The sequence below is a fragment of the Desmodus rotundus genome, chromosome 9 (assembly GCF_022682495.2).
Source record: "Desmodus rotundus isolate HL8 chromosome 9, HLdesRot8A.1, whole genome shotgun sequence".
In the NCBI taxonomy this organism is placed as follows: domain Eukaryota; kingdom Metazoa; phylum Chordata; class Mammalia; order Chiroptera; family Phyllostomidae; genus Desmodus; species Desmodus rotundus.
Window position 1 is genome coordinate 89,195,381 of NC_071395.1, and position 15,746 is coordinate 89,211,126.

Below are 15,746 nucleotides of genomic sequence, written 5' to 3' on the forward strand. Positions count from 1 at the left end.
TTTTGTGTGACATGGAAAATAGGCATAAATCACTGCTGCATAACAAAATACAGTGGTGGTCTCTGGAGGAAAACATCTGTGTGATGTTGGAGTTGCAGGCTAAACTAGCTGCGTTTTCACTGGAACATAGTTTTTACTTGAAAGGATGACTGACATACTAAGATTATTCAGACCTGATCACACTCGGTTTGCTTCTCCAGAGCGGCTCCATTCTCAGGCTCACATCATCACACAGTCCTGTGGAAGAGACAGGGTGTCTCACTCTCAAAGGCCTCAATAAGCCCTGGCTGGATTGTTGAGTTTGTTAGAGTACCATCCCAATACCCCACTATTGTGCCAATACCCCAATATTGTGGGTTCCACCCCCAGGCAGGCCACATACAAGAATCAACCAATTAATACATGCATGAATAAGTGGAACAACAAATCAAATCGGTGTTTCAAATCAGTGTTTCTGTCTCCCTTGTTTCTCTGAAATAATAAAGATTTACTTATTTTTAGGGAGAGGGGAAGAGAGGGAGAGAAACACAGATGTGTGAGAGATAACATTGATCAGCTGCTTCTCACACACCTCCAACCAGGGAGCTACTCCACCACCCAGGTTGCACGTGCCCTGACTGGGAATCAAACCAACAACCTTTTGGTTCCCAAACTGGCACTCAGTCCACTGAGCCACATGAGCTAGGGCTAAAAAACAGTTTTTTAAAAAGAGAGCTTAGTAGACCCTGACTGGTATGGCTCAGTTGGTTGAGTGTCATCCTGCAAAACCAAAGGGTGCTGTTTCAATTCCTGGTCAGGGTGCATGCCTGGGTTGCAGGTTTGAGATCACATCCATGTTTTTCTTCCTCTCGCTCTCCCTGAAAATAAATAAATAAATGAAATCTTTTAAAAAACAAAAGGCCTCTGTAGACGTTTTATTGCACTGTGTTACATCTTCATCACCCAGTCCATCCCTGTGACTAGGGTGGAATGTACTGACGGGCCTAGTTCAGAGGCCCTCTCCTGAATCTCCAAACTACAATAGCTAAGAGTGGAGGGTGCATGGTTCCCCAGGGCAACCTTGTATCTTTCAAAGGTAACTTTCACTTTTGACATTGTATTTCTGTCTCAGGTTGTTCTTAGATGCAAGTCCTGAATGGCTGAGAGCTTGCATGGGTCCTGGAACCGGACAGCCTGGGTTTGTGAACCTGGACAGGTTACTTAACCACTGGTGATTTCAGTCTCCTCTTCTGTGAAATGGAACAGATGATACTACCTCAGAGAGTTGTGAGGATTAAATGTATTAATATGTACACAAAGCAACATACAGATGTATTGTAGGATTGTACACTTGAAACTTAGGAACCTATGTCACCCCAATAAAATTTTTTAAAAGATTAAATGTTTTAATATATGTAAAACACTTAGAACACTTTTGGGCATGTAGTAGAGGGTGCATGGTTCCACAGGGCAACCTTGTATCTTTCAAAGGTAACTTTCACAATTGACATTGTATTTCCGTTTCAGGTTGTTTTCAGGTGCAAGTCCTGAATAGTGGTTAAGAGCATGCAAAGTTATATATATTTGTAATCTTCAGAGGCAGGGCAGGCTGTGCATTAGAGTTTTCCTGTTTTCTCTACACTTGTCCTATTCAGATTTCTAGGACTCATCCCCTCAGTTCAGAACAGAGCCTCCTTTCCTACCTCCAATCATTAAACAAAAGGCACAGCCTTCCCAACAAGACGAATTTAGGTTTCATGCCTTTCCCTGGAACATTCAGAGTAGCAAGAGAATGCCCCGCAGTGACTGGTTTAGGGGTGAATTCTTTCCTCTTGTTTGCACTTGGGGGATGGGATTATGCTGATTGGATATACCGGTGGGAGTAGAGTCAACGTCCCAAGAACCCCATGGCTGCCACTCAATGAGTGAAGCTGGCATAAACTCCTGCAAGAATGGACAACGTTCGATGTTTCTTTATGTAGAGCAAGAAAAAAAACCAATCTAACTTTTCTAAAGATACCCTTTTTAGGATACAGAAAAATTGAAGAAAATGATCCATAATCCCGATGCTCTGATAACTATCATTAGTACTTAAAAAAGTAAATGTACGTGGCAAAAAAAAAAAACAACCCGCAAACATTCAGAAATGTGTAAAATACAGTATAGAATATTACTGGAAAGATTGGCAAAACTTCAAAACGGACTATATATAGGGGTGGACAAAATTAGGATTAAAGTAACAAATAACTGATACAATAATGAATAAATAGTAACACAAGAATAAACTGTTTCGCGTAGTCACCACTGTAAACCTACTTTTGCTTACAGAGAGGGGAGGAGGGGGAGAGAGATAGTAGAAAATGTGGCAAAATGTTAACACTGGGCAAATCTAGGTAAAGATTTACAATTCTTCTGTAAATACATAAATAATTAAAAAATAGAAGCGTGTCAAGAGAAACAGGCATAGTAAACCTTTTGTTGTCGTATTTGTGGTTTCTATGCAGTCTTTTACGACGCAAGCTAAAAAAAAAAAAGAAAAAAGCCACACATATTCGTCTAGTTCCTCCTCTCCATAATGGACAGAAAGCTCTCCCAAGTTCCTTCTGTGACATATATACATGCGGTATGTTTCTATATCAACATTTTAAAGAGAATAATTTTGGGAATCATTTGTAGTACTTGGCTAAGGTAGCCGCCGAGGAAAGGACCAGGAATGTAACAACGCTCAAATCCTTCTGCAAAGGCCGGCTGCGGAGAAGCTGAAAAAAGCCCTTCGCGCTCCTGGCCCGCATCTGCAGTCTTCAACTCCGAACAGCTAGGACCTCAAAGATTGCCTGGCCGCTCCCTCATCTCGCGATACTATCCTCTCTCGGGTTAGTCCCTATGACCCCCCCCCACAACGTGTTTTTCGAATCCACCAATAGACGCACAACGTAGGCTCAAACCAGCCAATCGGAATGCGGAGCCACCGGGAAATTTAAATCGCGCCGGCCGGCAGCACGAGCCACACGGTCTTCGTGCTGATCAGTGTTGGGCGTTTTTAGAGCAACCGAACCGCAGCCTGTCCGCCTCGCACCGTCTCCTGTGAAAAGGCTAAGCCGGCTGTGCAGGTACGACTTCAGCCCCACCCCGGCCAGAGAGGTAACGAGTGGCCTTCAGGCCGCGCTCTGCTTGCGGGTGGCGGGAGGGGAGGCCCGGGGTACACGCCCAGCCTGGCTTTGGCCTCCCTTGTTGAGGAGGCCTCCAGTGCGTCTTTCGCTGTCCAGGGGGCTGTTATACGATGCCAGTCCTAGGGCTTTAGGCCGCCGAGGCTCTGCGAGCCTCAGCGAGAGCCTTGACTCTTCGCGACTCGAAAAATCAGACTGAGTCCTGAGGGCCGGAGTCCCGGGAGGCGGCCAGGCACCGCCGGCCCTTCCTCCGCGGTTTCTCCGCTGCATCTTCCGGGGGTGGGGGACAGGGGACGGCACTGGAGATGATGGAGGTGGCATTTGTAAGGACTATCTCTTACAATGTAGGCCTTGGGTTGGCTGTGCCAGTTTCCTAAATTAACGTAATGGAATAAAGAAACTGAAAGGAACCTTTGAAGGTTGCTCTTAAGTAGCCGAGTCTGAATGATGTCAGCTGATACCATCGTAATGAAGTACGTCCACTCGAAATTCCTGGAATTGTAAGTGTTAGCGAGATACGGAAGATGCAGAGAACGGCGTCGCAAATTTTCAGTGTTGACGGAGAATGTTATGGAACGCTTACTAAATGCGATAATGAAGGAAATTTTTCTTTCATTGAAAATTGTGGAGAGAGTGCCTATTTTGGCTGTTTAAAGACCAGAGGACCTGAATCTATTGAACCTAGGATATAGTTTTTAGCTGTCAGCCCAGTTTCCTACTTTGTCTTCAGTTAACTATTTATGGACTGTATGTACATAGTGGTGTAGAGCTGCACTGTCCAATGTGGTAGTTAGTTAGCACATGCTTGGGGCAAGTCCGAACTCGGAGCTGTGCTGTAGCTTACAATACACACAAGATTTCAAAGAATTTGTACGAAAAAAGAATGTGAAATACCTGTTAATGTTCTTCTTACAGACAAAGCAAAATGATAAAAGGGAAATTTTTCTCTCTCCCTCACCTCATAGCTATCTCCCTTTGTCTCATAACCATGTCCACCAATGAGAACGCTAACTCACCAGCTGCCCGCCTTAACAGATTTAAGAACAAGGGGAAAGACAGTACAGTGAGTAACTTCTTTTGCTTTCACATAGTATTGTTTAAATGGAAAGATATTTTTGGGAATTTAAAAAAAAAAATGCCCTCGCTTTGCAACAAAACCTAAAGTAATAGATGCAATGATTTGTTACCTTTTCCCAAGGAAATGAGGCGTCGCCGAATAGAAGTTAATGTGGAGCTGAGAAAAGCTAAGAAGGATGAACAGATGTTGAAAAGGAGAAATGTGAGCTCCTTTCCTGATGATGCAACTTCTCCACTGCAGGAAAACCGCAACAACCAGGTGAATATATTTTAGCTTATGAATTATGGTAAACCCAGAAAATCATCAGTATGGTTGTTAAGTATTTTAAAACATTCCTATCCTTATGGTTTTAACAATGAAATCTGTGAAGGTTTTTTTTCCTGCTCCGAATCAGTAGTTCTGCTGGGTTTCCTACCCACTCTTAATAATCTGCTGAACCTGATCCAAGGTCTTTAAGCTCTGATCTCCCTTCAGGTTTGCCTGCGTTTACAGCTGCCAGCTCAGTAACTTGACCTGGCCCATTCCAGTACCAAGTGAAAGTATGTCCAGAAACAACCACTCTCCGGCCTGTTTCTGCCTTTTTTTTTGGTATTCTTTATTTTTAGTACTTGTTTGAAAACTGTTCTGCATGTAAAATAATGAATATTTAACTAACAGGCAAAATTAAATGTAGGGCTCATGAATATTTAGTAACTGATTATAAACCTAAAAATGTCTTCCCAATGGCAAAAAGGGATATTATTGTTTGTAGTTAATCCAAAAGATAATTTGCAAAATCCACTGTTTTTGTAGGGCACTATAAATTGGTCTGTTGAGGACATTGTCAAAGGCATAAATAGCAACAATTTGGAAAGCCAGCTCCAAGCTACTCAGGCTGCAAGGTAAGTCTTGTCTGTCGTAGTATAAGTAACCCTAGAAATTAGCCTTTTTAGATTTCCTTTCTTTCTTTTTTTTTTTTTTTTTTTTTAAGATTTTATTTATTTTCATTTTTAGGCAGAGGGGAAGGGAAGGGGAAAGAGAGGGAGAGAAACACCAATGTGTGGTTGCCTTTCGCATGCCCCGCTCTGGGGACCTGGCCTGCAACCCAGGCATGTGCCCTGATTGGGAGCAGAACGGGCGACCCTTTGGTTCGCAGTCCAGTGCTCAGTCCACTGAGCCACACCAGCCAGGGCAGATTTTCTTTTTTTTGTGGGAAAGAGATAGATGGTATGGGTAATGGTTAAGCCAGCTTTAGGAATCTTGCCTTAGGTAAAACTATAATTTTCTATAATACCTAAAGTCCCACCTATACCCAGTGATACCACTATTAACCTTTGGTGTACAAAAAATTACAAATTTTTTGTCAATGTGGCATTTCAAGTCAGTATCAGGGAAAGGAATTGTTCAGTCAGTGGGATTGGCATTTACATTTAGAATGGTATATCCATTTAGAAAATAAGTATACTTAGACCCTTATCATCTCTCATCATACACAGATATTTGTGACATCCCTCACAGAAAGGGTTAGTGATTTCTGGAGCATAAGGGTGTGGAAAATCTAAATGGCAAATGTGGAAAAGACGTTTAACCTTATTTGGTCAGAGAAACAAATTAACAATGAGAGTGTAACTTTCAGGTGTCAAAGTTTTAAAAAACTTACAAGCCCTGGCCAGTATGGCTCAGTTGATTGGAGTGTTCTGTACACCAAAAGGTTGAGGGTTCGATTCCTGGTCAGGGTGCATATGGGAGGAGGCTGATCAATGTTTCTCTCTCTCTCCCCTCTCTCTATCCCTTCCTTTCTCTAAAATCAATGAACGTATTTTTTTTTTGATATATTTATTGATTATGCTTCAATGAACGTATTTTAAAAATTGAAAAAAAAAACAAACAAACCTGGCAAGATCTAAAAGTAGATTTCTGCAGGGATTCAGAGAGAAGAGGAATCTACATCAGTGAGAGAGAGAGCGCGAGAGTGTGTGCGCGCGCGCGTGTGTGTGTGTGTGTGTGTGTGTGTGTGTATTTAAGTAACCCTCACCCAAGGATATGTTTGTTGATTTTTAGAGAGGGAGGGAGTGGGAGAGAAAGAGAAACATTGATGTGAGAGAGAGAAACATCGATCAGTCGCCTCCCGTTCTCGCCCCAACTAGGGATGGAACTCACAACCTAGGTATGTGCCCTGACTGGGAATTGAACCCTGGACCATTTTGGTGTATGGAATGATGCTCCAACTAACTGAGCCACCTGGCCAGGTCCATTACTGGTGATACTTTGATTTTGGAAAAAAAGATACTTAAAGACACCACATGTGGTAGTACGTGGCAACCAATCTGTCCAGCTCCTTTTAAACTACAGGATAATTTGAGCGTTTAGTGCTTTACTGTAAAAGGTTGTCTAAAGTTCTAAACTCTTGAATTGCATTTTTAATTGGTTTTGACACACACTAATTTGTTAATCACCTTCAACTTTTTTCTTTCTTCTCACCCTTAGGAAACTGCTTTCTAGGGAAAAACAGCCACCGATAGACAACATAATCCGGGCTGGTTTGATTCCAAAATTTGTGTCCTTCTTGGGCAGAACTGATTGTAGTCCCATTCAGTTTGAATCTGCCTGGGCCCTCACTAACATTGCTTCCGGGACATCGGAACAGACCAAGGCTGTAGTAGATGGAGGTGCTATCCCAGCATTCATTTCTCTGTTGGCATCTCCCCATGCTCACATCAGTGAACAAGCTGTATGGGCTCTGGGAAACATCGCAGGTACTTGGCATTTTAAATTGTTCTGACAGAATATCTCTAATCATGGGGTTGGATAAAGTGCTTTGTATTGTTTTAAGATTTTATTTTTAGAGAGGGGAAGGGAAGAAAGAGAGGGGGAGAAGCATCAATGTGTGGTTGCCTCTCACGTGCCCCCTATTGGGGACCTGGCCCACAACCCAGGCATGTGCCCCAACTGGGAATTGAACCAGTGACCCTTTGGTTTGCAGGCTGGCACTCAGTCCACTGAGCCACACCAGCCAGGGCTGCTTTGTTATAAGTAATAGCGACGTTTGTGTCAAGTTTTGAACTTGCTTTCTTCCAGTGCTTATTGGATGTGAAAGTGGCATCTAAGTAAGTTAGGCAATTTCTGACAGTGTGGTCTTCATGTTACAATATTGGCGCACTGGTGGTGCTAATATAAATACTGATGGTGCTAGAAAAGTAGATAGGTTTGACTTTGCCCATTTTTCAGGTGATGGTTCAGTTTTCCGAGACTTGGTTATCAAGTATGGTGCAGTTGATCCACTGTTGGCTCTTCTTGCAGTTCCTGATATGTCATCTTTAGCAGTAAGTTACTGGCATAAGTCAAGTTACTCACTTGTTGATTCTAATTTTCCTGCCTCCTCAAAAAACAGGACCTCTCAATGCATTTTTCTTTTCCTTCAGTGTGGTTACTTACGTAATCTTACCTGGACACTGTCAAACCTTTGTCGCAACAAGAATCCTGCACCCCCGTTAGATGCTGTTGAGCAGATTCTTCCTACTTTAGTTCGTCTCTTGCATCATGATGACCCAGAAGTACTAGCAGATAGCTGCTGGGCCATCTCCTACCTTACTGATGGTCCAAATGAACGGATCGAAATGGTTGTGAAAACAGGAGTTGTGCCCCAGCTTGTGAAGCTCCTGGGAGCTACTGAATTGCCAATTGTGGTAAGCTGTTAACTTTCAGATGAGAACATAAAGTATAAGGAACATAATTATTTGATGTTAGTGTTGACATACTACTTATTTGAGGCTGTGATGAGCCTATTGTCAAAACTTCGGGGGTATAGAATTTTTGAGCAATATTAGAAAAAATAAAAGACAACTGTCACCATGTCATTTTTTCCCCCCTTTTCAGACTCCTGCGCTAAGAGCCATAGGAAATATTGTCACTGGGACGGATGAACAGACTCAGGTTGTAATAGATGCGGGAGCACTTGCTGTGTTTCCCAGCTTGTTAATGAACTCTAAGACTAATATTCAGAAGGAAGCTACATGGACAATGTCAAACATCACAGCTGGCCGCCAGGACCAGATACAGCAAGTTGTGAATCATGGATTAGTCCCATTCCTCGTTGTTGTTCTCTCTAAGGTAGAGAAGCCTTAGGCCTTAATCCAGGGATTGTTAGCACTTATGGACAGGCATTTGGTAGAGCTCTGTTTGATAAGATTCTTTATTTTAACTTTTTGTAAAAAAAATTTTTTCTTTATTGATTTGAGGAAGAAAGAGGGAAACGTCGATTTGTTTTCTACTTACTTATGCATTCATTGGTTGCTGCTTCTATGGGCCATCACTGGGGACTGAACCTGCAACCTTGGTGTATTGGGGTGATGCTCTAACCAACTGAGCTACCTAGTCAGGGATTAAGATTCTTAATGTACCAATGTTGCATTTCTTTGCTAAATAGTGGCCAATAATGTCTTTCACTTAAGGTCCTATAGTCACTGTTTTTTAAAATAGTGTTTTTGGAGTCTTATTTTTACAACCATTCTGAAATAAGCCTGTTTCCTTATGTTTATTAGGCAGACTTTAAGACACAAAAGGAAGCTGTATGGGCTGTGACCAACTATACAAGTGGTGGAACAGTCGAACAGATTGTATACCTTGTTCACTGTGGCATAATAGAACCATTGGTGAACCTCTTAACTGTGAAAGATACTAAAATTATTCTGGTTATTCTGGATGCCATTTCAAATATCTTCCAGGTAAGTCTTAACAAGGTGATTTGAGTCTAGAATAATGATCCTTGGTTTATCCGTCACCCAGTATGAACAGTTTGTCAACCTTTGACTTACTATCCTACGTCTCTTTAACTACGCCTCAGGGAAATTTGTTTTCGTGTACCATAGACCATGGTTCTCCACCTTGACTAGGAGATTATATGTCTCTTACAAAACAGAAATCTGTTTCCATCACAGACCAGTTGAACCTGGATATAGTGTCATATTTTAAATATTCTATTAAATAACTTTATTATTATGCAATTAAAATATATAAAATTGTAAAACTGAATGTGAAAAATGTAGTGTCGTTTTTATAGAAGTCCAGGTGATGATGAACAGAAAAGTTTGAGAACTATGCGAAGATCTTTGTGACCAAAAGCTACAGAAGTAGTTGCTAAGAGCAAGTACAGATCAGATCACCTTGAATTTTTTTTTTTTAAGATTTCCTTTATTTTCAGAGAGGGGGAGAAAAACATCAATGTGAGAAAAAGATTGATAAGTTGCCTCTCGTATGTGTCCCAACTAGGGACCATACCTGCAGCCCAGCCTTGTGTCCTGATTGGGAATCAACCAGTGACTTTGGTGACCTTTTTCTTTGTGGGATGATGTCCAACCAACTGAGCCACACTGGTCAGGGCTCCCCTTGAGTTTTAAAAAAAAAGTAAAATGGAGAGTTTTTATCTCATAGGGTTTATTAAAGGAACTGTGAAGTGTTATTTCTGTCTGATAAATATTAGTATTCAAACATAGATTGAAATTTTTTTAGGCTGCTGAGAAACTAGGTGAAACTGAGAAACTTAGTATAATGATTGAAGAATGTGGAGGTTTGGACAAAATTGAAGCTCTACAAAACCATGAAAATGAATCTGTATACAAAGCTTCATTAAACTTGATTGAGAAGTATTTCTCTGTGGAGGTAAGTGACATGGTAATGTTAATAAGAACTTGGAAAGTAGACTTTATGGTTAAGTTTATAGACTTTATTTTATTAAGGTTTTATAGGAGGAGAAGGGAGGAGAAAGAGGGGAGAAACAGTGATTGGTTGCCTCTCGCATGCCCCCAACTGGGGACTTGGCCACACAACCCAGGCATGTGCCCTGACTGGGAATCGAACCACCAACCTTTCAGTTCACAGGCTGGCACTCAGTCCACTGAGCCACACCAGCCAGGGCTTTTTTCTCATGCCTTTAAAAATATTATTTATTTTTAGAGAGAGGGGAAGGGAGCTAGAAAGAAAGGGAGAGAAACATTCATGTGTGGTTGCCTCTTGTGTGCCCCCTACCAGGTACCTGGCCTGCAACCCAGGCATATGCTCCGACTTTTTAGTTTGCAGGCCCACACTCAAGCCACTGAGCCACACCAGCCAGGGCTCTCATGCCTTTTAAAGATGCCCTGTACCCTTCTTAAATACAGCAAAATATTAGTGTGAGTGGGACATAATATAATGTATGTATTCCTCAAATGTTTGGCTTGATGATAATATAATCTTTTTAACTTGAGATTTTTAAAAAGTCTCCAATTGACTTTGAAATGAATAGCCTTGGGAATCTTAAAATATCTTGAGAATAAGCGTGTCAGGGGAGTAAGCATGTCACTGGAGAAGTAGGCCATACTCTGGGCCTAATAAGCAGTTTTTCCCTCGCTTATTAAAATGAAGGATGGAGAAGAACCTTCCCCTCCCTTGGACTAACGAATTGGCAAGTTTTGGTAGCCCTCTCTCCCTTCCTCCACTTTTTCAAATATGGTACAGGATTAGAGGTTGAAATATGCAAATAAAGACCTTAAGAGTAAATATAGACTTGTAGGTAGGCTACTGCTTAGAAATATGCCATATTTATGAGATTACATTTTTTCTTTTAATACTTTCAGGAAGAGGAAGATCAAAATGTTGTGCCAGAAACTACCTCTGATGGCTATACGTTCCAAGTTCAGGATGGCGCTCCTGGGACCTTTAACTTTTAGATTGTACAGCTGAGGCATAAAATGTTGTTTGTTGTGTGCTATGTTTGGTATAAGTTTGTCGTACTGTTTCTCTACTAAGAACTCTTTTTAAATGTGGTTTGTTATTGTAGCACTTTTTACAATGAGACTATACTTGAACAGTTCCAAACTGTACATACTGTATGAAGCTTCTCCTTTCATTGAGTTTCTTATTTCTATGTGGAATTTCCTATCTTACAGTGTCTTGTAAATAAAGATTAAGTTTCACCATTTATGTTACTTCACCATGCCTATGTTTTGCTTTCCAATGTTTGGAGCTCTTAGGTTAAAATGAAGGGTAACAGAACCAAAATCATGTGACTAATTGGAGGTATAGTTCTGGTTACAGACATCATTTGACTTAACCGTTACCAAGGACAGAGGAGTGATAACTTCTGCCTGCTCCTGAGTTTGGGCTTTGCCGTAGGCTGCTTCTCTTCTTGGTAATGATGGCAGTTGGCATTTCCAGACTTCACATCCATTTATACCAACCAGTCAGAAAAAAATTTTTCTGAGTTTTCACAGAAGAATGAATAAAACTTCCCAGAAGCCCTTGGCTAGTCTCCTCAAGTCTCAATGGCCAGGGAGATGAAATAAAAATCTTAAATTTAATGATGAATCTCCATGAATTGCAAGTGAAATTCATTCCTCCCAAACTTCAAGGCTATAGCTTGAGATCATCACCTGCAAAGTTTACCCAGAAAGTCAGGTTTATTTGGTAAGGGGTTGGGTCCAACTATCCCATCTTTAATTTTTAATTTAATCCCCAGGTGCTCCTTCCATGCACTCTGGGTTGAAAGCCACTAGAAGGAAAATGAGCTCTGCTGTTAGGAAAGAGTGGGGTGGGAGTGTTAACTACAGTACCCCTTAAGTCTGAGGAAAAATGAAATGATTGAAAAAGTACTATCTTGTTTCTGGTTTTTGGGTTGGCAGAAACGTGATGAGCCAATCCCCCACTGCTGAACTCTGACAGTCTCGCCTGCCTCCCCCCACCCCCCACCTCCCTGCCCCAGAAGACAAAATGCCATGGTACTAGAGGTGGGTATTTGAGTTGAGATTAAAGTTAAAAGTGATTTATACTTTGCAGTGTGGGACTGGCATAAGGCTTCCGCAAAGAAGGGTGGCAAGAAGGGCTCTTCGGCCATCAAGGAGGTAGTGACCTGAGAACACAACATTCCCAAGCACATGCATGGATCGGCTTTCAGGAAGTGTGCCCTTCGGGCACCAAAGAGATGGGGAAATTTGCCATGAAGGACATGGGAACTCCAGATGTACGCGTGGACACCGGGCTCAACAAGGAATGTCCCACAATACTTGAGTGTGGTTGTCCAGAAAACTTAATGAGGGTGAAGTTTCGCCAAGCAAGTTCTGTACGTTATCCACATGTCTGTCACCACTTTCGAGAACCTACAAACAGTTCATGTGGATGAGCTAACTTCTTATTGTCTAATAAAATTATAAAACTGCAAAAGTGATTTATGACCATTAAGGGCACCGTATCCACTAAGAAGGTAGTTTTCAAGTCAGTAGCACTATAATGCAGCAAATTTCCATTTACCTTCTCTCAGTGGTCAGGGGATTCTTCCCCTATTTCATCAACATATATATACTGTTTTGTTTTTTTAGGAAACAAAAATCACTTGTTATTTTTCATTTTGAAAGGTCATTACAGTATCATTTGCAAAATTCAACAAGGAAAGATGCCACCGATGGCATGTTCTGGGAATGACAGAAATAGCAACTGTGTGTGTCAAAGACATTTTGCTTTGTGCAGGCGATGAACTTTTTACAGAAGTTTCCTCCATGAAATAGAACGTTTAGTGCTTATCCTGTTTGGTTGCAGAAAAAGAAATCAAGTTTCTAACCTGGAACACTAAACCATGTTGCATGTGATTCTTCTAAGCTTAGGCCATCTTTTCCCTGATCTTTTTCTTGCTTTTCCTATTCAAAGGTTTCCCCATGAAGGTGGGGTGGGGTGGGGGTGGGGGAGTAGCTGGGGGGCGGAGAAGTAACAAAACTGGCTCTGTAGACTCCAATTCCCAGCTACTTCTTGCTCCACTCCCCCTTTTTCCTATTCTTTTCGAAACATAATGCCCTTGGATGCTGAATCCAAGTCTTTTTAACTTGAGAAAAAGTAATATGAAAGTAAATTTGGACCCTAAAGATAGGTGGAGCTTAATGGCTTTAGAGGGACTAGTGTAAATAGTATTAGGTTTGGATTTGTTAAAGTAAAAATCTTGATTCAATATAAAGTAATGGACAGGAGACAGTTGATTTCCAAAAATACATTTTCACATTTTAGATAAAACTCTTATACTAGTTTCCCTGGAGTTGTTAAAATTTGTGGAGACATTTTTTTTAACTTAATTGGATGAAAATTTTGACTTTGAGTTTTTATATTCAGCTTGATGTTTAAAAATCTGAGAAAACAGGCCCAGCTGGTATGGCTCAGTGGATTGAGCACTGGTATGTGAGCCAAATGGTCACTGGTTCGATTCCTAGTTGGGGACATGCTTGGGTTGTAGGCCAGGTCCCCAGTGGGAGGAGCTTGAGAGGCAACCATACATTGATGCTTCTCTCCCTCTCTTTCTCCCTTCCTTACCCTCTCTAAAAATAAAAAAAAATCTTTAAAAAGAATAAAAGTCTGAGAAAGCACTATATAGTCACCAACTTTTTCCTCTTTCAAGTGTCTAATTGCTTTTGTTGATACACTAATTTTTTTTTAGCTCCTAGCAGTTTTAAATCTCATTTAAGACTTTAATAATGTTTCTTTGCCTATAACTTCCATTTTTTATCATACGTAAGTAAGGGTGGGAAGGTAACGCAACTTTTCATGAGGCAAATACCAAGTAAAAACTGCTGACACATATTGTGCTTGTTATAAAAATATTTAAAGTAACATAGTTAAAAATTGAATTTCAGTATTAAACATTTCACAAAATATTGATTCTTTAAATTGCAACATTGTATCTTGGCTTTAAATCTTATGAAGCTACTGACTATATTTGGAATAAAATAGGAAATAAACATTTAATTTCCTAAGGTAGTTTGAATTTTTCCCTCTCAGCCTCAAACTCTCTGTGACATCACTGAGAAGATAAACGTTAGATAATTTCTTGTTATAGTAAATCCTCACTGTTAAATAGGCTTTTTGCTTCAGCATTTGGTTAAATTGCTCTTTTTTGTTTGTTTGTTTCCAGAATCAAAATTGTGTTCACCGAAGTGGTATTTTTCCTTTCCCTCCTATCAATAGTGGTAAAAGCAAAATCTTGTTTTGTTTGTATGGGCAGTTGGAACGCTTGTGACACACTGGACCCCAAGTTCAGAAGGCCATTAAGGGAAGTGCAGTTGGCTACTCCTTACCTCCCTCCACCCTGCTGGAGCTTGCCAAAACTCAGCTGGCTGACTTTGGAAAGCCCTTGAAATATGTCACTAATAGTGCTTTCTTTTGAGATTGGGCTGTTGACCTCATTTGTGATGGACAAAGCCTGGCCAAACCATGCAGCATCCGCGTCCCCCGCAAGGGAAAGTGTAAGTGAAAATGTTTTAGCAGCATTACTGGTAAGTGTCGTAACCCCAGCTAATAAAGATGACAAAAAACACTCAAGCTGTCAAGTGAGGTGGGTTTTTTTTCAGGGCAGAACAATTTAATTGTGAATATTTGTATGTGAAATGGCATGTTGTTGGCATAGTTTGAAAGCATAATGCTGGTGTCTATAAACACCCAGTTCCTCCTGAATATTTGGGACAGTTTCATAACATGGTGTAGGAGTTGTATTAACCAAACCCTTTTAGATTGATCAGTTGATGCGTTCCTCCCAGGCTTTTCACAATCATAAATATCTTTCCCCGTCCTAGGTCTGGGATGGGGTGTAGTGGAATGAACTCGCGATTAGGAGCCAGCTCTGCCTGAGTTCAAATATGTTAGCGACCTTTGGGCTGTTAAAAGATCACAATCCCTGGTCCAAAATAAGTACTCTTTAACTATTAACTAGTACAAATATTAATATTCCAGGTTCATATTATAGCCATAGAAAAGCTATTCCCAACCTTTTAACAGCAAAGATTTTCTTTTATTTATTCTACACACTCCTATTTTGATATACTTTACCTTCTAGGCTATCTATTATTACTTTTTTTTCTAATCAATCACAGATATAAATCAACATGAACTCACCACATGGTTTGTTTCTATATTCAGTGATAGGATTCTATCCAAAAGTTGGGTGTTTTGTCAGCCGTTAGGCCTTTTACAGGCTTGACATTGATTACTGAGCAGTGGAGCTGGCCCACAGAGCTCTGAGTTCTCTGTGTCCACCGTTAACCTTTCTCTGAATTCTATTGGACAAAAGGTTTGGAGCACCTCCTCACCCAGCGTCTCACCGGCCCTGAGAACAGCTGGCTGAGCCACCCACGTCCGATGTGGTGATGGTTTGCTTGGAAGCTTGTCAGCATAAACAGCAGACAGGCCTTCACTCAGTGGCGATACGAAGCCCATTGACAGAACAAACACTTGACTGTGAGACAGCAAAACAAAGCTGTATTTTCTCCTCGGAAAAAGGTTTACTGTTTAGAGCTTGAAGAGGTTCAGGCAGAAATATTAGAAGCTTATCCATAAAAACAAGAGAGGATGAGGAAAAATGGGATGAATAAGAAAATTAATTCAAAATGAATGAAAAGTCAAGGTATGATATACAGAAGGCAGTTTCTGACTGTATCTATGAAAATATATATTTCACAGGAAAAATGTGGGAAAACATAGATGTAAGACTTTTCAAAATGATGACTTGCCCCAAAGTTTGAGGTGATCAGTGACACCCT

General features: G+C 40.9%; 1 protein-coding gene across 2 annotated transcripts; it reads left to right on the forward strand.

Annotated features, from left to right (window-relative positions):
* Nucleotides 1-2,949: 2,949 nt before the first annotated feature.
* KPNA2 (karyopherin subunit alpha 2) lies at nt 2,950-11,158 on the forward strand. Of its 2 annotated transcripts, none has more exons than XM_053911942.1 (11): nt 2,950-3,089; nt 4,112-4,209; nt 4,345-4,482; nt 5,017-5,105; nt 6,691-6,959; nt 7,432-7,526; nt 7,626-7,889; nt 8,080-8,313; nt 8,745-8,927; nt 9,712-9,861; nt 10,815-11,158. In XM_053911942.1, the coding sequence occupies exons 2-11, from the start codon at nt 4,135-4,137 to the stop codon at nt 10,905-10,907; spliced, it is 1,590 nt and encodes a 529-aa protein (XP_053767917.1). In that variant the 5' UTR covers nt 2,950-3,089; nt 4,112-4,134; the 3' UTR covers nt 10,908-11,158. The 2 variants fall into 2 exon arrangements, with proteins under 2 accessions (XP_053767917.1, XP_024428899.2); XM_024573131.4 differs by having other exon boundaries at nt 2,981-3,120.
* Nucleotides 11,159-15,746: the final 4,588 nt, after the last annotated feature.